Consider the following 26,816-nt stretch of genomic DNA (forward strand, 5'->3'; position numbering starts at 1 on the left):
CTTTGATAGGGTCTTTCCTCCATTTATCACAATCATCAGCCAACGTGGTGGCTACTAGTAGAGTCAGAGTCATACAGCACGAAAATGGGCCTTTCGTGCAACACCACCAACATACCCATCTAAAGTTGTCCCATCTGCTTGTGTTTTGCCCATAGTCCTGCCCACATTGCTGCCTCAGTTAATGTACTTGCCTCAACCAGTTCAGAGCATTGCTACCTGCCCCATTTCAGCACAGCTCTACAAGTTCCCTACCCTCTACCATCAACCTGAGAGCACTGATGAATTCTTCCCATTTCTTTTTTAAACCATCAACTTTGGATAAGGCTTTTTTAACATGGAAAATTAAGGGAATAAAAACTTTTTTAGATTTGTTCTTACAAGACTGTTTAATGTCTTTTTCACAGTTAATGGATAAATATGATATCTCTAATACACGTTTTTTCAGGTATTTACAGGTTAGGAATTTTTTACGTGATTTTTTACCGAATTACCCCTTGGCCTGCTCTTTAAATTTGGCTTATGTTATTTTTCAGCTTAAACCTTTTCAAAAACGATTAATAGCTATCATTTATAAACAGTTAATGAATGCTCACGTCACCTAAAACGTACCTGGGAAGTAGAACTTCAACATTCACTTTCAGATAATCAATGGAGTAAAATTTATTATTTAGTCAATAATTCATCTATCTGCTCACGCCACATCTTAATTCAGTTTAAGTTAGTACATAGGGCCCACTTGTCTAAAGATAAACTGGCGCATATTTTTCCGAATATAAGCCCTATTTGTGACAGATGTAACGCAGAAGTGGCTACTCTAACTCATATGTTTTGGTCATGTGTAAGTTTAAATAATTTTTGGAGGGATGTGTTTGCAATATTATCTAAAGTTATAAATATGGATGTTCAACCTAATCCACTTACAGCAATTTTTGGGATTATTCCAGAGGAAGCAAGCAAAGTGTCTGCTTCTGCCCAACATGTGATAGCTTTTTCAACTTTACTGGCTAGGAGAGCTATTTTGCTACATTGGAAAGAATCTAACCCACCTACTGTTTTTTATTGGCTCTCCTCCTTTATGTCATGTCTAAGTTTGGAGAAAATTAGAAGCCGGACATTTTATACATCCTTTAATTTTGAACAAGTCTGGCGATCCTTTATTCAATATTTTCACATGATTTAATTTATTTTTATTTATTTATTTTTCTTTATTCTCTTTGGGGAAAATCCTTATCCATGAAGGTTCGGAGATGACTGGAAGGATGTGTTTTTTTTCTCTCTCTTTTTTTTCTAATTTTATCCTCAATTGGACTGCCCAATCTTTCTTTTTCTTTCCTTTTTTTTCCTCTTTCTTTTTTTTGTTTTTTATTTCAGTTTAGTTAGTGGGACTTTTTTTTCCTTATCAATAAAATTTCCAATCTTTTTTTTATGATCGTTATGAGGAGTTGTAGTTTTTTTAACCATTGTATATATAGCAGCGTAATATTTTACTTATTTGATTTTGATATTATATACTTTTTGTTTTTACTATTGCCGTTTATATGTCTTTTATATTATCTACTTGTTAAACCCCTCTTCCGATTTGTATATTCTTTATTTGGAAATCAATAAAAAAAAGATTGAAAATGAAAATGAATTCTTCCCACCACTCCCACTGGCAACATATTCCAGATCTTAACTATGCTCACTTTGACCATCAAAACATGGAGAAACCATCACAAACTCCCACAGCCCTGATGATCCTGTGATTTGTCTCTGAGGCTGACCTGCAAGCAGCCTTCAGAAAGGTGAAACTACAAAAGGCAACTGGCCCAGATGGGGTACCTGGCCGATTACTAATGACCTATGCTTAACAACTGGCTGGAGCACTCACTGAGTTGGTCATGGTGGATTTAAAATATGGAATAAACATTGAACTCAAACGGGTCAAGGACAGTAGAAGCAGACAGACCAATTGTCTTTATTCCTGTCATGTGCTTGGAGCTGGAAGCTGCCGTTTTGTGGAACTGTTTTACGTCCTCTTATTTTGTAAGATGAACTTACCTTGCTTTCAGTGTTTTAAAGACACAATGATGCTTCAGATTGGATGTAAAGAGGATGTTTCCTATAGTGGAGGAGTCTAGGACCAGAGGGCATAGCTTCAGATTAGAGTGACATCCATTTAGAACAGAAATAAGAAAGAATTTCTTTAGCCAGAGCGTAGTGATTCTGTGGAATTCATTGCCACGAATATTTGCGATGGGGATCCTGGACAGGAGTCCTGCCTGAGGCTCCAGTGACCTAACCCAATGTCTCCATTGTTGCCCTGTTCTAGGGGGAGGAGGACTAAACTGATATGTAGGTATCCTGTAGGGTATGATCCCCCCTCTCCATCACAGTGAGAAATGGAGAGGTGGGAAGGGCCTCACAAGGAGCATGAACAAGCCGTGATAGGTGTCTCAACCGAGTGTTAAAATAACCAGCGGATAGTTCACTGATTACAGAGCAGCTTACACTACACACAAACCATCAAATCAGCAATGGATTTATAAGATATAGGAGCAAAGTTAGGACATTTAGCGCTTCCACCATTCAATCATGACTGATTTTTCTGAAACCCATTCTCCCACTTTCATCCGACAACCCCCCCCCCCCCCCCACCTTCTTATTCTGGCTTCTTCCTTCTTCCCCCTTCCTTTCCAGTCCAGAAGGTGGCTTTCTGCATATTCAAATTCCATAGATGCTGCCTGATCTGCAGAGTCCCTCCAGCATTTTTTGTGTGTTGCCCTGGATTTCCAGCATCTACAGGATGTCTTGTGTTCCTATTGAACAGAAGCTGTCAGACCTGCTGAGTATTTCCAGCATTTTCTGTTCTTACTCTTATTTCAAGTGTCCTGCACCTGTAGATTTTATTTTATTATTTAATACTGGTAAGTGTCTATTGTCTTAGCACCAAAAAGCATTACTGTTTTGCCACCTGAAGGCACTGCCTGACCTGCTGAGTGTTTTGAGCATTTTATCCCAGACTCCCAGCATCTGCATTGTCCAAGCCACAATCTCCCTTCTGACAACTCTTCAGGACTTGCAGCCCATCACCACAGATGACGAAGAAGTGGGTTCCCGCAGGATCTCCATTCCAGCATTCTAGCTCGGCAATATCTGCGACCTGGCACCATCTGCTGTGCACCAGGCTCAGGCTGCGGCGGCTCAGTGCCCAGTGGGTTAGTCGCTGGTCAACTGAGGTCGAAGCCAGCAGCCGCGAGCTCAGGATCCTCAAGCCAGTGACTTGGGCAGCGTGTGCACTCTCGACAAAAGGGCCCTTCAGAACCTGCAGTCTGACCTTGCGGTCTGTGCCCCATCCATCTGTAATCACTTCCAGGTGGTTCCAACCCATGTCTTCCGCCTGCAAGTCTATAGGATCTGCACCATTCCTGCTTCCCGTCAGTTCCACATCAGTGATCTCCCACTGCTTGTCCAAGCTCGGAACAAGTGCACCATCGCTCTGGTTATCAGACACAATACAAATCACCCAGACTCGAATGGCATTGTCATCTCCGCCACTGGCCAGGAGGTAACAACCATTGCCTAGACACCTGATGTCCAGACTGTTCACTCCATTCTGATGGGCCTTGAACACCAAGCAGGGAGATCCCAGATCTGTAAAAAAATACATAGGAGGAGTCAGAGCTAAATGAAGAGGTCAATACTCCCCAATGCCATTAGGCTTTACAATTCTACCGCCAGGACTTAAGAACTTTTTAAAAGCTATTATTAATGCTTTTTGAGATAGTGATTTAGATGCATATCATATTTTTTACTGAGTTAAGTATTGTATGTAATTAGTTTTGCTACAACAAGTGTATGGGACATTGGAAAAAAGTTGAATTTCCCCATGGGGATGAATAAAGTATCTATCTATCTATCTAAATTTTAATTTCTTGGCAACTGCTTCTGACTCTGTCTACAGGATAGAAACTGGATGGCAAATGGGAAATGCAAGCAAATGACTAATTGAAATTCTGCCCAGTACCAACTGGATCAGTATACTGGACACTGAACACACAAGAAATCTATACCCGTTTTACTACCCCAGAGTCAACTTCTTTATTTTATCTAGACACAGCATGGACAGGCCCTTCCAGCCCAACAAGCTGCACTGTGCAGCAACCCACCTATCAAACACAAGCCTAATCACAGGATAATTTACAACGACCAATTAACTGACTGACCAGTATGTCTTTGGTCTGTGGGAGGGAACCGGAGCATCTGGAGGAATCCCACATAGTTCATGGGGAGAATGTACAAACTCCTTACAGACAGTGCCACCAGAAGTGAACTCTGTAATGCTCCTAGCTCTAATATGTCATGTCCTATCCCACATATAGCCCAGGATTACAGTCTATCAGACTTGCACTCCTATAGCACTGCTCACATCCACTTTGGGACATCTCAAGCAATTTACACGGAGCATTGAAAAGTATACCATATTATTAAGCCCTTGATCCTGTGCTGACCCCTTAACCCTACTTGAAGATCAATCTAACACTTCCCTCCCATATAACCCTCTATTTTTATTTCATCCATGTGCCTATCTAAAAGTCTCTTAAAATGTCCCTAATGTGGCTGGCTCTACCACCATATCTGGAGGCACACTCCACACACCTACCATTCTCTGTGTAAAAGTCCTACCTCTGACATCCCCTCCTACACATTCCTCCCGACACCTTAAAGTTTACTCCCCCCCCCCCCCCCCCCTTGTATTCCATTTCCACCCTGGTAAAGTCTCTGGTTGTCCACGCGATCTACACCTCTCATCATTTTGTACATCTCTTTCAAGTCACCTCTCATCCTCCTCCTCTCCAAAGAGAAAAGCCCTAGCTCGCTCAACCTATCCTCATAAGACATGCCTTCTGATCCCGGCAGCATCCTGGTAAATATCCTCTGCACCCTTTCTAAAGCTTCCACATCCTCCCTATAAAGAGGTGACCAGGACTGAACACTGTGCTCCAACTGTGGTCACACCAGAGTTTTATAGAGATGCAACATTACCTTGCAGCACATGAACTCAATGCCCCAACTAATGAAGGCCAACATACCATAAGCCTTCTTAGTCACTCTATTAACTTAAGGGATCTATGGACTAAGGTTCATACAATGTAATACATTTCTGAATAGAAACCACTGTTGTAATGCATCAAAGAGGTACAGGAAACTGGCAACCATGCACAAAGTGCAATGATACAGATCTGCAACATCATTGAGTTAATTGGGTGAAGACTTCCCTTGCCATATCAAGGGAATGACAAGCGACTTTGGTAGATTGGAACATGGGTCAGGGCAGTCAGAGCAGCCATGGTCTTCCCAACTGGTAGAGCCAACAAGGGGCAAACTGACCTCCTCGTGTCTCCAAATCACTTGCCCCATGCCCAGCGCTATGGACCTCAGGACAAGATAGCTGCTGAACCGATAGGCAGAGATTTCACTAAGCCGTACAATTTAAAGACATCCAAGAGGACAAACTTGCTGTAGGCTTTGGAGGCTTGCATGCCTCAATGACCCAGAGAGCTAAGTTGGATGGAGTCAGGGAATCATGCTTTGGCTCTTGGTAGGGTCACTCATGCCAAACAGGTCAAAGACTAGGAGTGATCCACCATTCCTCCAGGTTGGGGGACTCAGCTCAGGGCTAACAACCCTGACTGGTAAAATAAAGTTGTTTCAGAAACAGCAACGAAAAATCCTTCCACATCTGAGTGCGACAGTATTCCTGAGTCTCCATCCAGGACTAGCATGCCTGACGGAAGTGAAAACTGAGAGGAAGCTACTGACATGATGAAGGAAGCCCTGAACACCACCAGAAATACAGGACCTTCACTGCTGCCCTAAACACCAGCGGTGTAACGGACAGTAAATAAAACAAAACATTTAGAACATAGAATAGTACAGCACATTACAGGCCCTTCGGCCCACAATGTTGTGCCGACCTTCAAACCCTGCCTCCCATATAACCCCCCACCTTAAATTCCTCCATATACCTGTCTCGTAGTCTCTTAAACTTCACTAGTGTATCTGCCTCCACCACTGACTCAGGCAGTGCATTCCATGCACCTACCACTCTCTGAGTGAAAAACCTTCCTCTAATATCCCCCTTGAACTTCCCTCCCCTTACCTTAAAGCCATATCCTCTTGTACTGAGCAGTGGTGCCCTGGGGAAGAGGTGTTGGCTGTCCACTCTGTCTATTCCTCTTAATATCTTGGTACACCTCTATCATGTCTCCTCTCATCATCCTTCTCTCCAAAGAGTAAAGTCCCAGCTCCCTTAATCTCTGATCATAATCCATACTCTCTAAACCAGGCAGCATCCTGGTAAATCTCCTCTGTACCTTTTCCAATGCTTCCACATCCTTCCTATAGTGAGGCGACCAGAACTGGACACAGTACTCTAAGTGTGGCCTAACTAGAGTTTTATACAGCTGCATCATTACATCGCAGCTCTTAAACTCTATCCCTCAACATATGAAAGCTTTCTTAACTACCCTATCTACCAGTGAGGCAACTTTCAGGGATCTGTGGACATGTACCCCCAGATCCCTCTGCTCCTCCACACTACCAAGTATCCTGTCATTTACTTTGTACTCTGCCTTGGAGTTTGTCCTTCCAAAGTGTACCACCTCACACTTCTCTAGGTTGAACTCCATCTGCCACTTCTCAGCCCACTTCTGCATCCTATCAATGTCTCTCTGCAATCTTCGACAATCCTCTACACTATCTACAACACCACCAACCTTTGTGTCATCTGCAAACTTGCCAACCCACCCTTCTACTCCCACATCCAGATCATTAATAAAAATCACAAAAAGTAGAGGTCCCAGAACAGATCCTTGTGGGACACCACTAGTCACAATCCTCCAATCTGAATGTACTCCCTCCACCACGACCCTCTGTCTTCTGCAGGCAAGCCAATTCTGCATCCGCCTGGCCAAACTTCCCTGGTTCCCATGCCTTCTGACTTTCTGAATAAGCCTACCATGTGAAACCTTGACAAATGCCTTACTAAAATCCATGTAGATCACATCCACTGCACTACCCTCATCTATATGCCTGGTCACTTCCTCAAAGAACTCTATCAGGCTTGTTAGGCACGATCTGCCCTTCACAAAGCTATGCTGACTGTCCCTAATCAGACCATGATTCTCTAAATGCCCACAGATCCTATTTCTAAGAATCTTTTCCAACAGCTTTCCCACCACAGACATAAGGCTCACTGGTCTATAATTACCTGGACTATCCTTGCTACCTTTTTTGAACAAGGGGACAACATTCGCCTCCCTCCAATCTTCTGGTACCATTCCCGTGGACAACGAGGACATAAAGATCCTAGCCAGAGGTTCAGCAATCTCTTCCCTTGCCTCGTGGAGCAGCCTGGGGAATATTCCATCAGGCCCCGGGGACTTATCCTTCCTAATGTATTTTAACAACTCCAACACCTCCTCTCCCTTAATATTAACATGCTCCAGAACATCAACCTCACTCATATTGTCCTCACTGTCATCAAATTCCCTCTCAGTGGTGAATACCGAAGAGAAGTATTCATTGAGGACCTCACTCACTTCCACAGCCTCCAGGCACATCTTCCCACTTTTATCTCTAATCGGTCCTACCTTCACTCCTGTCATCCTTTTGGTCTTCACATAATTGAAGAATGCCTTGGGGTTTTCCTTTACCCTACTCGCCAAGGCCTTCTCATGCCCCCTTCTTGCTCTTCTCAGCCCCTTCTTAAGCTCCTTTCTTGCTACCCTATATTCCTCAATAGACCCATCTAATCCTTGCTTCCTAAACCTCGTGTATGCTGCCTTCTTCCACCTGACTAGATTTTCCATTTCACTTGTCACCCAAGGTTCCTTCACCCTACCATTCTTTATCTTCCTCACTGGGACAAATTTATCCCTAACATCCTGCCAGATATCCCTAAACATCGACCACATGTCCATAGTCCATTTCCCTGCAAAAACATCATCCCAATTCACACCCGCAAGTTCTAGCCTTACAGCCTCATAATTTGCCCTTCCCCAATTAAAAATTTCCTGCCCTCTCTGATTCTATCCTTTTCCATGATAATGCTAAAGGTCAGGGAGCGGTGATCACTGTCCCCCAGATGCTCACCCACTGACAGATCTGTGACCTGACCCGGTTCGTTACCTAATACTAGATCTAGTATGGCATTCCCCCTAGTCGGCCTGTCAACATACTGTGACAGGAATCCATCCTGGACACACTTAACAAACTCTGCCCCATCTAAACCCTTGGAACTAATCAAGTGCCAATCAATATTAGGGAAGTTAAAGTCACCCATGATAACAACCCTGTTATTTTTGCACCTTTCCAAAATCTGCCTCCCAATCTGCTCCTCGGTATCTCTGCTGCTACCAGGGGGCCTATAGAATACCCCCAGTAGAGTAACTGCTCCCTTCCTGTTCCTGACTTCCACCCATACTGACTCAAAAGAGGATCCTGCTACATTACCCACCCTTTCTGCAGCTGTAATAATATCCCTGACCAGTAATGCCACCCCTCCTCCCCTTCCCCCCCCCCCCCATCCCTTTTAAAGCACTGAAATCCAGGAATATTGAGAATCCATTCCTGCCCTGGTGCCAGCCAAGTCTCCGCAATGGCCACTACATCATAATTCCATGTATGTATCCAAGCTCTCAGTTCATCACCTTTGTTCCTGATGCTTCTTGCATTGAAGTACATGCACTTTAGCCCTTCTACCTTACAACCTTTTCTACCTTACTACCTTTACACCCTTTATTCTGCTTCTCTTTCCTCAAAGCCTCTCTATTTATTGGATCTGGCTTTACTCAATGCACTTCTTTCACTGCTCTATCGCTCTGGGTCCCATCCCCCTTGCAAATTAGTTTAAGGACTGAAAGACACTTAACATTCTTCAGTCCTGATGGAGGGTCTCAGCCCAAAACGTAGTCTATACTCTTTCTCAAAGATGCTGCCTGCACCACTTGCACTCTACTTGCACCACTTATTTAACGGTATTTATCGTAATTTATGGTTTTTCTATATATTGCTCTGCACTGCTGTCACAAACCAACAAATTTCACGACATATGTCAGTGATATTAAATCAGATTCTGATCTTGACTACAAGCCCGTGTGTCTTGCAGCCAAGGGTCTGAAGCTTTACCAAGTTATGTGGGACATACCCCAAGGTTGGTGGGTTCTCTCTGGGAGACTATCTGCAGCCTTGGCCTTCTCAATGATCCATGAGGTATCCCAAAGGGCAATCCGTCCATCTGTGGCAGCGCTGCAGAGAAACACCTTCCTACAGGCAATGAGAGACAGTGCGTTGTCTGACTTGCTCCAATATCTGAATACCAACTTCTGCTCATAGTCTGAGCAAAGTTAATAAAACTAATTAAATCTCCTGTGCATATCAGAGAGAGTGAAGGGCTGTCACGTGTTCAACCAAGATAATAATCTAAGGGGGTGGGGGGAGGAGAGGGAAAGACTGAATAGGTTAGGACTTCATTCCTTGGAGCGTAGAAGATTGAGAGATATACAAAATTATGAAGGGTATAGATAAGGTAAATGCAAGCAGGCCTTTTCCGCTGAGGTTAAGTGAGACTACTACTAGAAGTCATAGATTAAGGGTGAAAGGTGAAAAGTTTAATGGGAGCTGAGGGAAAACTTCTTCACAGAAGGTGGTGAGAGTGTGGAATGAGCTGCCAGCACAAGTGGTGCGTGCAAACTTGATTTCAACATTTAAGAGAAGTGTGGATTGGTACATGGATGATAGGGGTATGGAGGACTGTGGTCCCAGTGCAAGTCGATGGGAGTAGACAGTTTAAATGGTCCAGCACAGACTAGATGGGCCGAAAGTCTTGGTTCTGTGCTGTAATTTTCACTGTGGAATTTTATTTTTATTTCATTTCCGTAAGATTTAAGCATCAGCAATAGTAACCTCTACTTCAACACCAGGTTCGATGCTGATGGAGGTGATCTGTTTCACAATTTCTGAAGGGCTGTGCAAATCAATTAGGCGCTTATGGATCCACATTTGGAAATGATCCCAGGTTTTGGAACCCTCACCACAGGGGGTCTTTCTTGTTGCGATACGCAGTGTCTTGGTGGGCATACGAACAGGTTCTTGATTTTCAGGTTCTTCTCTTTGGCACCACGAATTAGATCAGCACAAACTTTCTCAAGTGATTTTACATTTCGGCTGGTCAAAGTAATTCTAATGCGGTGGATTGCAACCTCCTGTTCTACCGGTGCTTTGCTAGCGTCTTTAAATGCCATGGTGACTTCCTGACCGACTTATCCGTCGACTTTTTTCCTCCCCGTCGGGAACTTTGAAAGTGAGCGAACAGCGGTGAGTCAGGAGTCAGCGAGCCGATCAGCCTGGGCCCTCAGTCACAGCTAAAGAGGTGCTGTAATTTTCTATAACTCTAGGAGTGTAGAACAGGAGTTTGGAAGAAGCACAGAGAGAGGGGAAGGGATGAACTAGGGAAGGTGATACAGGAGGCAGGGAGAGGAGAGATGACAGGGAGATAGAGGAGAGAGAAGAAGGGGAAATTAACTTATAGAGCTACATAAAAAACAAGAAGGGCATAAACAGCCAAATGGTCACCATCTGTTTCCAAGGATACAGGAGGGTTAAACTAGAGACTGTGGTTTTAAGATGAAAGGGAAAACATACATTCATTGAGATACAGCAAGGAATAGGCCCTTTCAGCCCTCCAAGCCGCACAGCCCAGCAATCCCTCGATTTAACCATAGCCTAATTACAGGACAATTTACAATGACCCATTAACTTATCAACTGGCACATCTTTGGTCTGTGGGAGGAAACCCACGCGGTCATGGGGAGAACAGACAAATTCCTTACAGGCAACGGCATGATTTCAACCTGGGTTGCTGGTACTCTAACCACCAGGCTACTGTGCCAACCTTGGGGCAGGTTTATGCCCCACACCGTGGGTACGGAGATCGAGCGCTACCTGAGGAAATGGTGGAAGCAGCATTAACAAGAGACTTAGGACAGTTGCTTGGAGAGCAAAGGTTTAGAGAAGGGATTTTCCAACCTTTTTTATGCCATGGACCCCTACCATTAACCACTGGGCCTGTGCTCCCCAGGTTGGGAATCCCTATCCCTGGTTTAGAGGGATTTGGGCCAACTCTAAAGACTGAAATGCTGATGGAAAGACACAGCTGAGGTGTATGCAACACCTGTAATTTGGGAGGCTGACACTACCTTTCAACATTAAGGACATTATTAAGAAAGATGGTGATTATGGAAGTACAGGTTGGCAAGCACAGTTCTGTTTATTTAGGAAAGCCTTGATGGGACAGCAGACCTGCTCACATACCTCAACTTCAGCCTATTAGCAGAGCACAAACTCTGCAGCAGTTACTGGGGCAGGAGGGGAAAATCACAGAGAAGGGATTAAGTTATGGTAATATTGCTGTTTGAAACAGAATAGTGATCGGTGCCCACAGCCCCAACCGCAAATGATCCACTCACACCTCAGTTTCTGCACTGGTCTGTCTCCAATCCCTTAGTGAAGGCACTTACCGCCCTCTGGTGGTTGGCTGGTGCGTGAACGTTTGCAGTTTCAGCACACACCGCTGATGGTAGAAGGATTCGGCAAGCAGCAGGACCCTCTTCTCACATTCGTCAATCACAAAGAATCTACAGAGCAAAAGCAATTGTACTGAATGTTGAAGCTGTAACAGTTCAGTGACAAGATGTGATCCACAACTGCTGTCTTATTTAGAAATTAGCTTTATACAAACAATTTCAGTGTGGGACCAGGTAACAGCCCAGATGAAGTGTCTTGACTTGAAACTTTCACTGTAAAACTGCCACATTAATCCATTTGGTCTTACTCTATCGGAGATATTCCCTTTGTTCTCCCATTCCTCAACCATTCTTTCTGCAACTGAAAACTAACTCATTTTCCTTATTTCTACTTCTGACAAAAAGGTCTTCAACCTGACATATTAACTGTTTATTTTTCCATAGATGCTGTCTGACCTGCTGAGTGTTTCCAACATTTTTATTTATTTTTGATTTCTAGCATCTGCAAGGATTTTTTTCTGATTTGCATTGGTTCTAATGCCAAATGAGATAACTTAGCAACACAAGACATAGTCCATAATTTTGAAATTCCTCCTCTAACAAAGCATCTACTCCTTAAACATTAGTCTTGAAATACAACAGCAAAAGTTGGAAACAGCTCTGTTTTCCTTTCAGACTTTAAGCAACTGAAGTTCTACTTTCAGATGACTTAAACATTAATTGTTTGTCTCTTCAGATGCTGACTGTCCCACCAGGTATCTTCTTGTACTTCAGAGAAATTCCTAGTCCATCTAGCTCGAGATCTTGCCAGGTTATGATAGGGCAAGGAAGGATTTAAAATATAAATGAAACATTTCTGTTACAGAGAAGACTCACCTCAAAGCTCCATCACTGCAAGCTGCCCCCAGGAAATGCCAGGAGGGATGGGGGTCCATTCCAGGATCCACCCCACTATCCACCACCGCAATGGACATATACCTGAAAGAGAGGAGATTCAGGTCACAGAACAGTCAAGATACCTCACAATCCATTAACTACAGAGACCAGGTTTAAACCTCTGGTGCTGCTAAAAGATCAAATATGAAAGATGTACACAACTACAGGCAATTCAGTTCAAGAAGGTGACATGGGAAAGGGGGAGTTGCTTTTCTATAGCACTTTCAAACAGAGCATTCTTACAACCTGCAAGATACATTCTGAATAGTAATCACATCTGTGCTGTAGAAAGCATGGCAGGAATTCACTCTTCTCCCTTATTGGGCAGAAGATACAAAAGCAAGAAAGCATCACCAGGCTCAAAAACAGCTTCTATCCCACAGTTATCAGAGAAAATTTTATTATCAAAGTACATATATGTCACCATACACAACCCAGTGATACATTTTCTTGTGAGCATATTCCAATAACCTATAGAATAATAACCATAACAGAATCAATGGAAGACCACCCAACCAGGGTGTTCACTCAGAGTGCAGAAGACAACAACCAGCGGAAATAATAACAATAATAAATTAAATACACAATAAAGATCAAGAACAACAGAGATAAAGAGTCCTTGAATGTAAGACCATTGGTTGTGGGAACACTTCAATGATGGGACAAGTGAAATTTAAAGTCATCCCCTTTGGTTCAAGACCCTGATGGTTGATGACGTTAGAAACCTTTTTTTTTCAATAATCCTTTTTAAAAGATTTGTATTTTTAACAAATGTGCAGTTTTCACAGTATCTGGTTGTTTGTTCCCACTCACTGACAGAAAGTGGTATAGCCGTTAAAATAACAGTTTATCCCATTTCTCATTGGCTAAGTATTAGCACATTTACCCACGTGATGTAATTGTTTTAATTATGTAGCCTATTAACTAGTTTGTTCCTACCTAAGGAGTGAAGGATTTTTCAGAGGTGCCACCTTCTTTCTTTGCTTCTTTATTCTCGTTTGTCTCTCAGCTCTTTATTTAATCTGCTTAGTATTTGTATGTTGTAGTCTAAAATAAACTGAAATCTTGAAAGTAAGACCACTCATCATTCCTGACTCCCGGAAGAAGCATAAGGATCAGAAAATAAACAGAAACCCAACAAGGGGTAGCAACTGTTCCTGAACCTGGTGGTGTGAGTCTCAAAGCTCTTGTACCTTCTTCCTGCAGCAGTGAGAAGAGAGCATGTCCTGGGTGGTGGAGTCCCTGATGATGAATGCTACTTTCCTGAGACAGCATTTCATGTAGATGTGCTCAAGGGTTGGGAGGGCTTTACCCATGATGGAGCCCTCCCAACTATTTATCAGACCCTTGAGTGGACAAGATGGCCTCCCAATCTACCTTATTATGATCTTGCACTTTATCATTTACCTACACTGCAGTTTTTTTTTAGTAGCTTTTACACTTCATTCTGCATTGTTATTAGAACACAGAACATTTCATCATCGTACAGGTCCTTCGGCTAACGATGTTGTACCAACCTATTAATCTACTCTAAGATCAATCTAACCCTTCCTTCCCACACAGCCCACTATTTATTCTATCATCTAACAGTCTCTTAACTACCCCTAATGTATCTGCCTCTACCACCCCTGCCAATACATTCCAAGAACCCACCACCCCCCGTTAAAAAAAAGTACCTCTGATATTCCTCCAATACTTTCCTCCAAATACCTTAAATTATGCCCCTTTGTATTAGCATTTCTGCCCTGGGAAAAGTCACTGGCTATCAACTTGATCTATATCAACTGAATAATGATCTGATCTTTCTAAACAGTACACAAGACTTTTTCAGTGCATCTTGATACGTGTGCAAATAGTAATAAACCAAATCAAAACAATGTGAGAAGAGCATTATCCCACAAACAGCAGCATGAGCAATCTGAGGGATTAATATTAAAGACATCAAAAATCGAGAATAACAAACACAAAATGCTGGAGGAACTCAGCAGATCAGGCAGCATCTACAGAGAGGGATAAACAGTCAACATTTTGGGTTGAGACCCTTCATCAAGACTTTGAAGGGTCTCGGCCCAAAACATCAACTGTTTATTCCTCTCCATAGATGCTGCCTGGTCTGGTGAGTTCCTAAAATATTTTGTGTTTGATGCAATGCATTACTTTCATTTTAATAAACACAGCGCTGAATGTGCAAAACTCGTTCACTACTGGCCTGGATTTAATACTCAAGTCTCTGGAGTGGGACTTGAACCCTCAAACGTCCATAGCCAAACAAACCATCGTGGTCTTGGCTCAGGCCTGGTGCTCCAGTGGTACACAAGGTGCCAGAGGCCTGTTGGGTGTCAGTAGTGTTAAGTCTCGGCAGAAGCACTGATAAAACCACTCAGAGAGGGGATCTGAGGGAGGCCTTCTTCATCCAGTGAAATCGCTGCCTGAGAGAGTGGTGGAAGCAGACTTGTTGATGAATTTGGGAAGGTTTTGGATGAACATTTGAATCATAAGAGGCTACAGGCCAAATTCTAGAAAGTGGGATGGGTGTCTGATGGTCAGACTGGACATGGTGGGATGAATGGCCTGTTTTCACTTGACAGTATCCAAGTGAAATGCTGATGCTGCCTCGAGAAGCAGCTTCTATCATCAAGGACCCTCAGGTTTATTAACACTGACATACTGCATGTCATGAAATTTGTTGTTTTGTGGCAGCAGTACAATACAAAACATAAAAATTACTGTGTTTTACAAAAAAATGCAAAAATAATAAATGGTGCAGAACGAAAGCTAAATAGTGAGGCAGTGTTCGTGGGTTCATGAACTGTTCAGAAATCTGATAGCGGAAGGGAAGATGCTGTCCTGGATGGTGAGGGTCCTTACTGAGGTCCTCTTCCGCTGCTACCATCAGGCAGGAGGTACAGAAGCCTAAAGCCTAACACCACCAGGTTCAAGAACAGCTACTTTTCCACAACCATCAGGTCCTCGAATTGAACTGCACAATTGTAATGCTACCTCAGCTGCAGATCACTATGGACCATCTATTATATTAGCATGGATTTGTCTCTGCATTTCTTCATAAAATACCTCGTTTTTCTTTTTTTTTAATGTTCCATCCGTTGCCTGAACCTTTACATGCTCATCTACCAAGTTTTTCATTGTACTTTTAGCTCAGATTGAGAAATTAGCAGATCTGGACTGGCAGGTGGGAGTCAAAGAAATACACAGAATGGAAACAGGCCTTTTGACCCAACTCATCCATGTCAACCAAACAGTCTTCTTGAGCCAGGCCCACTTAAAGAAAGATAGGCTTTGTTTGTCACAGGTACATTGAAACAGCAAAACACTAATGAAATGCGTTGCGTTTGCCAACGACCAAATCACTCCAAGGAGGCAATGGATGCCATGATGGAAATGTCTTGCTTCTGACAGCAATGTAGCATTCCCACAACTTACTAACCCTAACCAGTGCACCGTTGTATTGTGAAGGAAATCGGAGCAGCTGGAGGAAACCCATGCAGTTACGGGAAAAATGGATAATCACCTTACAGACAGTGGAGGGAATTGAGCCCTGATTGCTGGGGCTGTAAAGTGTTATACTAACCACTCTGCGACCCATGCCCCCCACCACAGTCAAGTTTTTTATTGCTCCTGTAGCTCACTGATCTCGTGCACATTGAACTTGAACTTTAAGCCAAGCTAAAGTCGAGGCCAACAGACTAACAGGGACACACATAAGAGAGTTACCTGGTCTCAGGGTCCATCTTCAGCATCTTGTGCCTGTTCTTCCTTCGCTCCCAATCTTCGGCCAACCTGTGGGAGCCCAAATGCTCCACCTGGCACCTCAGGGAGAGAGCAGCGTCCTCGTGCCCGAACAGGAGGCGGAAGCACTGCAGTTCGGCTCGGCCGCCGGCAGAGAAGAGCAGAGTCGAGGAGACATGACCTCCGCCTGGGGCCGTGGCTAAGGTCCTCACACTGGAGATATGGTTGCCAACAGTAGTGAGCCTGGTGAGTCGGCCTGAGGACAGGTCAAGGGCGAGGATGTGGAGGGTGGTATCTTCACTGCCGGTAGCCAGCACAACGGTGCGGCCCTCGAGCCTGGCCACCAGTGTGACACAGGTAATCTCCCGACCGTGCGAGGGCTCCTGAAGGGACTCCCCAGAGCTCCCACCGCTCGGCCTCACCCAGCAGGCATAGACTGCGCCCGACTTGATGTAGACAAAGAGGTGCCGCCCGATTTCTGAGGGGCTGAAGCTCCAGGAGCGGTGCCCCCCACCACAGGTCACCCTCATCAGCTGCTGCTCTGTCTCCAGGTTCCAAGCCAGGAAGTCACTGCCGCGGAAGCCCAGAGCGAGGAAGTGGGCTCCACCAGGTGCGGGCACCAGCCGCTCCAACCACTCCACGCCCTTTGGGGGCCGTCGACTCGTTAGCAGGACCAGCCTGCCCTCCTCCTCTACCCGAATCTCCCGATAGCGACCGTCCCGGCCAGTGCTGTAGACCAGGCCCTGGTAACACAGCACCGAGGTGACGCCCGACGGCCCATGGAGGCCTGGCAGCGCCGAGACTGGCTGGCAGGCAGGCGCCGGAGACCCTGCCACAGGGTAGAGCAGCACCGAGCCCCGGCGATCGCCGCACACCAGGTACGGGGAACCCGGCAGGAAGGCGACATCGGTGTGCCACCGGTGCCGGCAGGGAGGCAGCAGGAAGCGGCACCTGACCTTCAGGCTCAGCTGGCCCGCAGCCCAGTCCACCTGCCACCATGCCATCTCCCCCTCAGCCCCTGAAGAGAAGAGGTGGCCCCGGCCTGGTCCCTGCCCCTCCTGGCTGGCCCAGGTCAGACTGTGCACTTTGCCCCGGTGCTCATGTCGCTCGATCGCCACCCCCTCCGGCTGGTCAAGGGGGAAGGCCTTCAGGCAGCCCTCGAGGTTGCCTAAGATGCATAGGACAGCACCACCCGGGAGCCTGGTGGCCACCAGCAAGCCGTAGGACTGGTATTTGGGGTCCTGCATAAGGCACTTGTGCTCACCAGTGTCCAAATGGTAGCTGTAGACACTCCCAGTGCCCGTCAGGACCAACAGCAGGGTGGGGTCAACCAAGCACAGAGCTCTCGGGTTCCTCAGGTCACTGGCCTCGCCCAGCAAGAGCAGAGTGTTGGTCATCTGCTCCGCTTCCTCATCCCCGATCCTCCACAGCCTGATGCCCGAGTCCGCTCCTCCGGTGGCAGCCCACTCTCCATCCTCACTGACCGCCAGCGCCCTCACGCTCCCCCTGTGCCCTCGGAAGCTATGGGTGACCCTCCCGTTGTAGCTCCAGACCAGGCATGCCGAGTCTTCTCCGACACTGATCACACGGTCAGGCAGCAGCCGCACCTGCCAAACCCGGGACTGGTGCCCATAGAGCTGCAGGAGGCACTCGGTCCCGCTGTCCCCGCCCTCCAGCTCGTGAGGCAGGCTCCCCACCTTCCACAGCCTGACGCTCCTGTCGTCCGAGGCCGAGACGAGGACTCCATTTCGCTGCAGGTAATCAATGCTGAAGATGACCCCGCTGTGACCGCTGATGCGCCTGTCCACTCTCACCCTGCCCCGCCCGTCAGTAGGTCCTGTCATCCGCCACAGGACGAGCTGGTTGAAGACAGTCCCGGAGACTAGCGCCAGCTCGTCCCAGCTCCGGCCGAGCAGATGGGCGGAGTACAGGATGCACTTCTCCTCGCAGTGAACCTCACGCAGGGTGCGCCGCCCCCAGTAGTCACACAGAACCACAGAGTTGTGCCCAAGCGCCAGGGCAAAGCAGCCGACTGAGGCATCTGATGCTTGGAGCCACCGGAGGTCCCAGATCCAATCATGCAGTTCGTACAGGGGGCCCATCGGCCGCAGCTGTGGCTCTCCATCCTCCTGCGTCCGCAGTTCCAGCACAGCCACCCCTTTCCCTCCGAACACCGCCAGCAAGGTAAGTCCACTGCCATGGCATGGCTTGATCCCATGGATGCGGTAATTCCGTAGAACGTTGCACCAAAGTTTTCTGCCACGGCCATTTGCAGAGTTCCAGGAATGTAGCGAGACACAGGCTCCTTCACCTGTTAACAGAGGGATAAACTGATAAAGGGAAATGTTTACACAGGGACAGGAAAGTGTGTGTGGAATCATAGATAGTGGTAGAGACAGATACATTAGGGACAATTAAGAGACTGTTAGGCATATGGATGAAAGATAAATGGAGGGTTATCTAGGAGGAAAGGATTAGATTGGTCTATGAGTAGGTTAAATGGCCAGCACAATGAGGTGTTATCAACATACAGTGCTTGTCTTGCATAGTGTTCATTCAGATCAGATCATTACACAGCCCACTGAGGAATAAGAAAAATAATGCAGAATATGGTGTAAAAGCTACCAAAAGAGTACAGTGCAGGTAAATGATAAAGTGCAAGATGATAACGAGGTGGATTGTGAGGCCAAGAGCAAACACGAGGAAATCTGCAGATGCTGGAAATTCAGACGAAGGGTCTCGGCCCGAAACGTCGACAGCGCTTCTCCCTATCGATACTGCCTGGCCTGCTGTGTTCTACCAGCATTTTGTGAGGCCAAGAGTTCATTTTATGGTCCAAGAGGACCATTTGAGAGTCTAATAATGGTGGGACAGAAGTTGCCCTTGATGAGCACCCACTGCACAGACTGACCAGGAACTGAGAGCACAGAGTCAATCCACCCCACAAAGGTCTGTGGTGGACTTTCTCAGCTTACCCCCACCCCCCGTTCTGCCAACCATCCTTCTGGAGACACAAGACACTGCGGATGCTGGAAATGGGAGCGGAGAACAAACTGCTAGAGCAACTCGGGGTGAGGCAGCATTGAGCGGAAATAACAGTACAGAGAGGTGAGGCAGGGGTTGGCAGCAGATAGGTGGAAACATGTGAGGAGAGAGAGTGAAGGAGTCAGCGGTCAATGGATGGGGGGGGTGATAGGTAGAGATACATAGTGTTAGGGTTAATTCAAGACTGCCATTACAGGTCAGGAGTGGCTCACGTAATATTAGGGGACCGGAATGCGAGGGAGGGGGGGAGCGAAACTGGGGATTCCGCTACACCGAAACTACCAGTGTCACGCGATTCAGTAAACAAAAGAAACAGGTAACTCGTGAGTGTATGGCGTCGGGCCAATAAGATGGACACAAGTGCCCAATATTACCTAATATGTAGCGGGGGGTTGTGCTGGGGGGAAAAGGGATATAAATAAGAGCAGATTGTAAGGGGAAGTCGGAACGCGCCTTCTCCAGCGACTCCGTCGATTCGCTGTGCCAGTTACGAATTCTGCAATAAACCCAAGTTTTGTAATATTCCGGTGTTGGTTGTCTCTCTTCCTAAACGAACACAGGGCAGAATTTCAAGCCCAACATTACATAGAGAGGTTTTTCTTTCTCCCTCCACCTTCCTCTAACCCTCTACCTAGCTCCATCTGCCCTTCTTTTTACTCTCTTCTTACATACGTGTGATAGTAATAGGATCTCCTCTCATTCTTCAAGCACTAGAGGTCTCAGTTCCGATCCTTGCACGAGGAGCCTACCAATCCTGGAGCCGATCTTTGTTACGTTCCCTCTATGCCAAGCACATCTTAGATTTGGGGACCAAAATGTCTACATCTAGTCCCACCAAGGTCCAATATGACAAGAGCAAGGAGGTTCCAATGCAACTCTACAGGGCACTGGTGTGGCCGCACCTAGAGCACTGTGTGCAATCTTGTCTCCTTACTTAAGGAAAGACATACTGTCTCTCGAGGCAGTGCAGAGGAGGTTTATCAGGGTGATTCTGGAGATGAAGAGGTTAGACTATGAGGAGACATTGACTCACTAGAATTCAGAAGAACAAGAGGGGATTTTTCAGTAAATATATATATTAAAAAATTAAATAAGTAGTGCAAAGTGAGATTCAAAAAAATGTAGTGAGGTAGTGTTCTGGATTCATTCAGGAATCAGATGGCAGAGGGGAAGAAGCTGTTCCTGAATCACTGAGTACAGTATGTGCCTTCAGGCTCCTGTACCACCTCCCTAATGGCAGTAAAGAGATTTTATAGAAACATAAAATCATGAAAAGGATATAAAAGACAGAGGCAGTAAAGTAGTTTCAATTGGTAAATGAGGCTAAAATTAGGGGACATAGCCTCAAGATTCAGTGGAATAGATTTAGGATGGAGATGAGGAGAAACTGGTTTTCCCAGAGAGCAGTCAGTCTGTGGAATTCTCTGCCCAAGGAAGAAATAGAGGCTCCCTGGTTCACTATATTTAATTAACAGTTAGACAGATATTCACATAGCAGGGGGAATTGAGGATTACAGGGAAGAGGCAGGTATGTAGATCTGAGTTCACAACCAGATCAGCCATGATCTTATTGAATGGTGAAGCAGGTTCAACAGACCAGATGGCCACCTCCTGTTCCTATTCCTTATGATCTTATGTAATCTCAATAAGACTACCTTACTACTGTAATCAAACCCTTTTGTATAAGGTTATTGACTGCTTGATCTTTATCAACTGATGTTGAAACACACCTGAGCTCCTCTGAACATTATTTCCATAAGATATAGGAGCAGAATTAAGCTATTTGGTCTATTGAATTTACTCTGCCATTTCATCATGATTGATCCATTTTGCTTTCAACCCCAATTTCCTGCCTCCCCCCCCCCCCATCCCTTCATGCCCTGACCAATCAAGTATCTATCAACTTCTGCCTTAAGTATACATGAAGACTTGACCTCCACAGCTGCCAATGGCAATGAATTCTACAAATTCACCACTCTCTGGCTAAAGAAATTCCTCCTCATCTCCGTTCTAAAAGGACACCCCTCTATTTTGAGGCTGTGTCCTTTGGTCTTAGACTCTTCCACCATAGGAAACATCCTCTCCACATCGACTCTATCAAGGCCATTCACCATTCAATATACATTTCAATTAGTTCACCCCTCATTCTTTTAAATTCCAGTGAAAAGAGGCCCAGAGCCATCAAATGCTCTTTATATGACATGCATTTAATCTTGGAATCATTTTCATGAACCTCCTTTGAATCATCTCCAGTTTCAGCAGATCCTTTCCAAGATAAGGGACCCAAAACTGCACACAATACTCCAAGTGAAGCCTCACCAGTGCTTTATTAAGTCTCAACGTTATATCCTTGCTTTTATATTCTAGTCCTCTTGAAACGAATGCTAACATCACATTTCCCTTCCATACCACAAACTCGATCTGCAAATTAACCTTTAGGAGATCCTGCACAAGGTGTCCCAAATCCCTCAGAAAATAGTCAACCCTTACATTTATTATACCAAAGTGCATGACCACACACTTCCCGACAATGTATTCCATCTGCCACTTCTTTGCCTATTCTCCTAACCCAAGTCCTTCTGCAACTTTCTAACTTGAGACTTAAGTGTCATAGAGAAGAAACAGGCCCTTCAGCCCATCTAATCCTTGCCAAAACCGTTTAAACTGCCTATTCCCATCGACTTGTACCCACACCATAGCTGTCCATACCCCTACTATTCATGTACCTATCCAAACTTGTCCTAAGCATTGAAATCAAGTTTGCATGCACCACCTGCACTGGCAGCTCATTCCACACTCTCGTGACCCTCTGAATGAAGTTTTCCAACATGTTTCCCTTAAATTTTTCACCTTTCACTCTTAACCCACCCTCAGTGGGAAAGACCTGCTTGCATTTACTCTTATAATTTTGTATACCTCTATCAAATCTCCCCTCAATCTTCTACCTTCCAAGGGATAATGTCCTAATCTATTCACTCTTTCCATGTAACTTGGATCCTCCAGACCGGGCACTTCTACCCACTGAATCAGAATCAGGTTCATTATCACAAACATGTGTCATGAAATGTGTTGGTTTTTTTTGGCAACAGTGGAGTGCAAAGACTGTAAGTTTCTATAACTTACAATAGATAGTGGGATTGTTCATGGGTGCATGGACTGTTCAGAAATCTGATGGCAGAGGGGAATAAAGCTGTTCCTAAAAACATTGAGTGTGTGTCATCAGGTATCTCTTCCCTGACAGGATTCTGCAGATGCTAGAAATATTGAACAATACACACAAAATACTGGAGGAACTCAGCAGGTCAGGCAGGATCAACGGAGAGAAATGATGAAAGGACTCGGTCCTAAACATCTACTGTCCACTTCCCTCCACAGATGCTGCCCGACCCACTGAGTCTCCCCAGCTGTCTGTGTGTTCCGGATCCACAACCTGCATCTGTACTGCAGTTTTTTTTAAATATATAGAACAAGCAGCGTTCGCAGACGTCGTTAAAAGAATCAGCGTTGGACCGCGCACCCAGAGGAGAGTTACCTGAGAGGATGAAGTCCCCCACGAACTGTAAAGCGGTGACGGGCGCAAGCAGCGACACCGCCTCACACTCCATGCCGTCCTCGGCCCCCACGTGTGACCTTTCGGCCAATCACAGACCGCAAGACGGCGACCGCCCGTCCCCACGTGCGCCCATCAGACCAATCACAGCTCGCGACACTGGAACTGCCGCTTGAACGGCGTTCTGCCCAAACAAACCCTGCCGCTATTGGTGGCTTCGTTGCTACAAGCGTTGCTAGGCCTTTCTTTCCCGAGGAGAGAGTCAGGTAAAGCACAGAGAAAGCGAGTGTTACTGGGAAAACATGGGGAACCGTGTAGAGCACAGGGAATTTGTGAAAGCACGGGGAATGGGCCAAAAGCACAGCGAGTCGGGGGAAACAGCTAATCTGGGAGGACACAGGGAAATGGGGAAACACAGGGGTTCAGGAAAACAAGGGAATTGAAAACAGCAAACAGGGAAAACACTTCAAGACTGTATGTGTGTTAATTGCTAATAAACTTTTGGAGCAATCATTACAGGAGTGAGGACTCATCATGTAAGTATAACGAATCCGCAGGGTCGCCGGCAGCGGCAATTGTTTTGGTTTGGCTTGTTCGCTACAGTCAAGTGGATAACTAAAGACAATTTCCCAATGCGGCAATCGCTAATTGAGAGGGCACTATTTTAAAGTGATTGGAGGAAAATGTAGGAGAAATGTCAGAGATAGGGTTTCACGCGGAGAGTGGCAGGTGCTGCCAGGGATGGTGTTGGAGGCAGATTTATTAGGGACATTTAAAAGAATTAGGTAAACACGTAGTGAAAGAAACGGAGGACTACGTGGGAGGGTTTAGATTGATCTTGGAGTAGTTTAAAAGATCAGCACGACATCTTGGACCTAAGGGCTTGTATAGGATCGTTCTACTTTTTAAAACAGCAGGGGCTGGGGGAGTAGATGTCTCTGATAAAGTAAAACCCCTACAAGCAGATGCAACCACCACGTTTAAAAAGTGTTTAGACAGATGATTGTATAGGAAGGGTTAAGGGATAGGGGGCAGATGGGATTAGTGTAGAAGGTTGCTATGTTTAGTAACTTCAACACAGTAAACTAATTCGACATGAGCTAGTAAAATAACAAGCAAAGATCGGAGCCCTGGTACAGCGTCCCGACCCGAAATGTCAACCAGCCCTCTATCTCTACAGATTCTGTTCCAGCTGTAGACTGGAGTGTCATCGGCTATGAAAACCCCTACAAAAAGTATTGGATATGACACAGGAGTCCGAAATGAAGATCTAACTTAAGTTGCTGTTTATGTGTGATTCCCTGGCTTTGTTAGCATATGTTTAGTGTTTCTGCTTTTGTTTGTGTTTAATAAAAAAATTTAAAAATTTTAAAACTTTATACATGTAACCCTAATGAATTATTTAAACGAACAAGAATGCCTAATCAAACAATATATGTGCAAGATTACGCAAACATTATTAAAATAGTAAATACACAACAAAAGGCATTGCAGTGGTTAGAGATGAGATAGGGTGTTTCTGTGCTGTACTCTCTGACAACACAGTAATTAACACGATTTACTTCGGTTATATCATAATGCCTACCCAAACAAATATCTATAGATCTCAGCTTTAAAACCTTCAGTCTTCAACAGTATTCAAGCTAAGGTGCAGATGTTACTGGTGGGTAGTGATCATTTTAGGGATATGATTTCCCATTCTTGTTGGGTGTCAAAAATCACCATATATTGACAGACTGAATCCAGTTTCTAATTTCTTATACATGGTGTTAGCAGTGCATTTAGTAACAGATCACGCTCCCAAATGGTGAACTTTTAAACTTTTGTCTTCAGTGGTCTCTGCATGGACAGAAAGACAGAGCAACATCCTAGTTCACTTAAACAAAAGCTCAGATTTTTCTGTTATCAGCCTTTGGGTTGAGAGGTCTCAAAAAATCGAGCTCATGAATTAGTAAAATAATGAGCAAAGATTGGAGCCCTGGTACAGCATCTCGACCCGAAGTGTCAACCAGTCTTCTATCTCTACAGATTCTGTTCCAGCGGTAGATTGGGGTGACATTGGCTTTGAAAAACCCTACAAAAAGTAGTGGATATGGCCCAGTCCATCACGGGTAAAGTCCACCCCACCAATGAGCACATCCATACAAAGTGTTTTCGCAGAAAAGCAACATCCATCATCGGGGACCCCCACTACCCAGCTCATGATCTTTTCTCGCTGATGCCATCAGGAAGAAGGTACAGGAGCCTCAGGATCCACACCATCAGGTTCAGGAACAGTTATTACCCCTCAACCATTGGCTCTTGAACCAAACTTCACTTGCCCCATTACTTAAATGTTCTCACAACCTAGGGACTTTGTACTTGCACAGTTTATCGTCTTTTGCATGCTCAAACGACAGCTTCTTCCTTTCTGTCATCAGATTTCTGAATGAGCATTGAACCCATGAACACTATCTCACTACCTTTTTGCACTACTTATTAAAGTTAACTTACTTATATATATTTTCCCTTATGGCTGGTGTGTATCTGCATTTTCCCTTCAATTTCAGTCCTCTGCCAGAGGCCTTGAGAGTTTGGCGCAATATCCTTGCTGTTCCTAGTAATATGCTCTTCTGGACTGAGATCTCAGCTTGTTGGAGCCACTCTCCCAGACCAGGTGTCACAGCTCCAAGTGCTCCTATCACCACCAGGATTACTCTGGCTTTAACCTTCCACATCCTTTCTATCTGCTCTTTCAAGCCCTGGTATTTCTCCAGCTTCTCATATTCTTTCTTCCTGATGTTACCGTCATTCGGGATTGCCACATCTATTACTATTGCTTTCTTCTGTTCCTTGTCCAGTATTAGTGTGTCTGGTTGGTTGGACAGTACCTGCTCATCAGTCTGGATTTGGAAGTCCCACAGGATCTTATCTCTGACATTCTCCACTACCTTCTTGGGTGTTTCCCATTTGGACTTGGGAGTGTCTGATCCACACTCAGCGCAGGTGTTCCTGTACACAATTCCTGCAATTTGGTTGTACTGTTCAGTGCATGCTGTCCCTGCCTGCATCTTGCACCCTGCTACTATGTGCTGGATGGTTTCAGCAGATCCCTTGCAGTCTGCATCCTGGGTCTTGTCTGGTGTGATAGACCTCTGCTTCTATTGTTCTTGTGCTCAGTGTCTGTACTTGTGCAGCCATGAACAGTGCCTCTGTGCTGTCCCTCAGCCCTGCCATTTCCAGCCATTGGTTGGACTTTCTTACGTCAGCCATCTCTGATATCTGGCAATTGTACATTCTGTGCAGTGGCTTGTCCTACCATGGTCTCTGGTCCTCTGGCTCTGCTTCACCCACTTCCATTTCCATATCCCTGCCTGCTGTCTGAGGTACTCTCCTAGCAGGTCGTCCTTGGGAGCCATCTTCCTGACATACTCATGGATGTTTTGCATTTCTTCCAGAACTGTGGCTTTGACATTTCCAAGTCCCTATCCTCCTTTATTCCAGTGAGTATAGTCACACAACATTGGACTTTGAATGGAATCCTCTATGGATTGTTAGTAGTTTCTGGATCTTGATGACAGTGGCTTCTAGTTTGTTCCTTGGCCAGCACACTATTGTGGCTGGGTATCTGATGACTGTAGGGTTAATGTGATGTGTTGATGGTTCTGATCTTGTTCTTCCCACTCAGCTGACTTTTTAGAACCTATATATACGTAAGTTGGTGCTGTCTTTCGTCGATTCTATTATGGTTATTGTTCTATTATGCCTTTATTGAATATGTCCACAAGAAAAGAAATCTCAGGGTTGTACACAGTGAGATATATGTACTGTGATAATAAATTTACTTTTAACTTTGAAAGGACCAAGTTCACTATGAGAATACAGGCTTCGGTGTAGTTTGCAAATCCTGCTCCAGGTTTGATAATTAATTTACTTTGAATGGACCAAGTTCACTATGAGTGTGGGCCTTGGTGTAGATTGGAAATCCTGCC

General features: G+C 45.2%; 2 protein-coding genes across 3 annotated transcripts; both read right to left on the reverse strand.

Moving 5' to 3' along the window:
- Positions 1–2,638: 2,638 nt before the first annotated feature.
- wdr6 (WD repeat domain 6) lies at positions 2,639–22,919 on the reverse strand. Of its 2 annotated transcripts, XM_073072042.1 has the most exons (6): positions 22,828–22,919; positions 16,236–18,561; positions 12,444–12,545; positions 11,562–11,678; positions 9,191–9,309; positions 2,639–3,633 (listed from the first exon to the last, which is right to left on the reverse strand). In XM_073072042.1, the coding sequence occupies exons 1-6, from the start codon at positions 22,898–22,900 to the stop codon at positions 2,993–2,995; spliced, it is 3,378 nt and encodes a 1,125-aa protein (XP_072928143.1). In that variant the 5' UTR covers positions 22,901–22,919; the 3' UTR covers positions 2,639–2,992. The 2 variants fall into 2 exon arrangements, with proteins under 2 accessions (XP_072928143.1, XP_072928144.1); XM_073072043.1 differs by lacking the exon at positions 9,191–9,309 and having other exon boundaries at positions 3,379–3,633.
- LOC140741726 (small ribosomal subunit protein uS10-like) lies at positions 9,886–10,427 on the reverse strand. Its single transcript, XM_073072044.1, is given in 2 exon segments — positions 9,886–10,133; positions 10,136–10,427. Coding segments are annotated over 2 exon segments (357 nt in total). The 5' UTR covers positions 10,287–10,427; the 3' UTR covers positions 9,886–9,927.
- Positions 22,920–26,816: the final 3,897 nt, after the last annotated feature.

Source organism: Hemitrygon akajei, chromosome 19 (genome assembly GCF_048418815.1).
Source record: "Hemitrygon akajei chromosome 19, sHemAka1.3, whole genome shotgun sequence".
Classification (NCBI taxonomy): domain Eukaryota; kingdom Metazoa; phylum Chordata; class Chondrichthyes; order Myliobatiformes; family Dasyatidae; genus Hemitrygon; species Hemitrygon akajei.

What these genes read in the sequence shown, in the direction of transcription:
- wdr6 (XM_073072042.1), bottom strand. Translation starts at nt 22,900, where the DNA reads ATGGAGTGTGAGGCGGTGTCGCTGCTTGCGCCCGTCACCGCTTTACAG. An exon ending in TGCAGTGATGGAGCTTTGAG is followed by an intron (nt 11,679 to 12,443) that starts GTGAGTCTTCTC and finishes TTTGCTCTGTAG; the next exon opens with ATTCTTTGTGATTGACGAAT. An exon ending in CAGCCAACCACCAGAGGGCG is followed by an intron (nt 9,310 to 11,561) that starts GTAAGTGCCTTC and finishes CATTGCCTGTAG; the next exon opens with GAAGGTGTTTCTCTGCAGCG.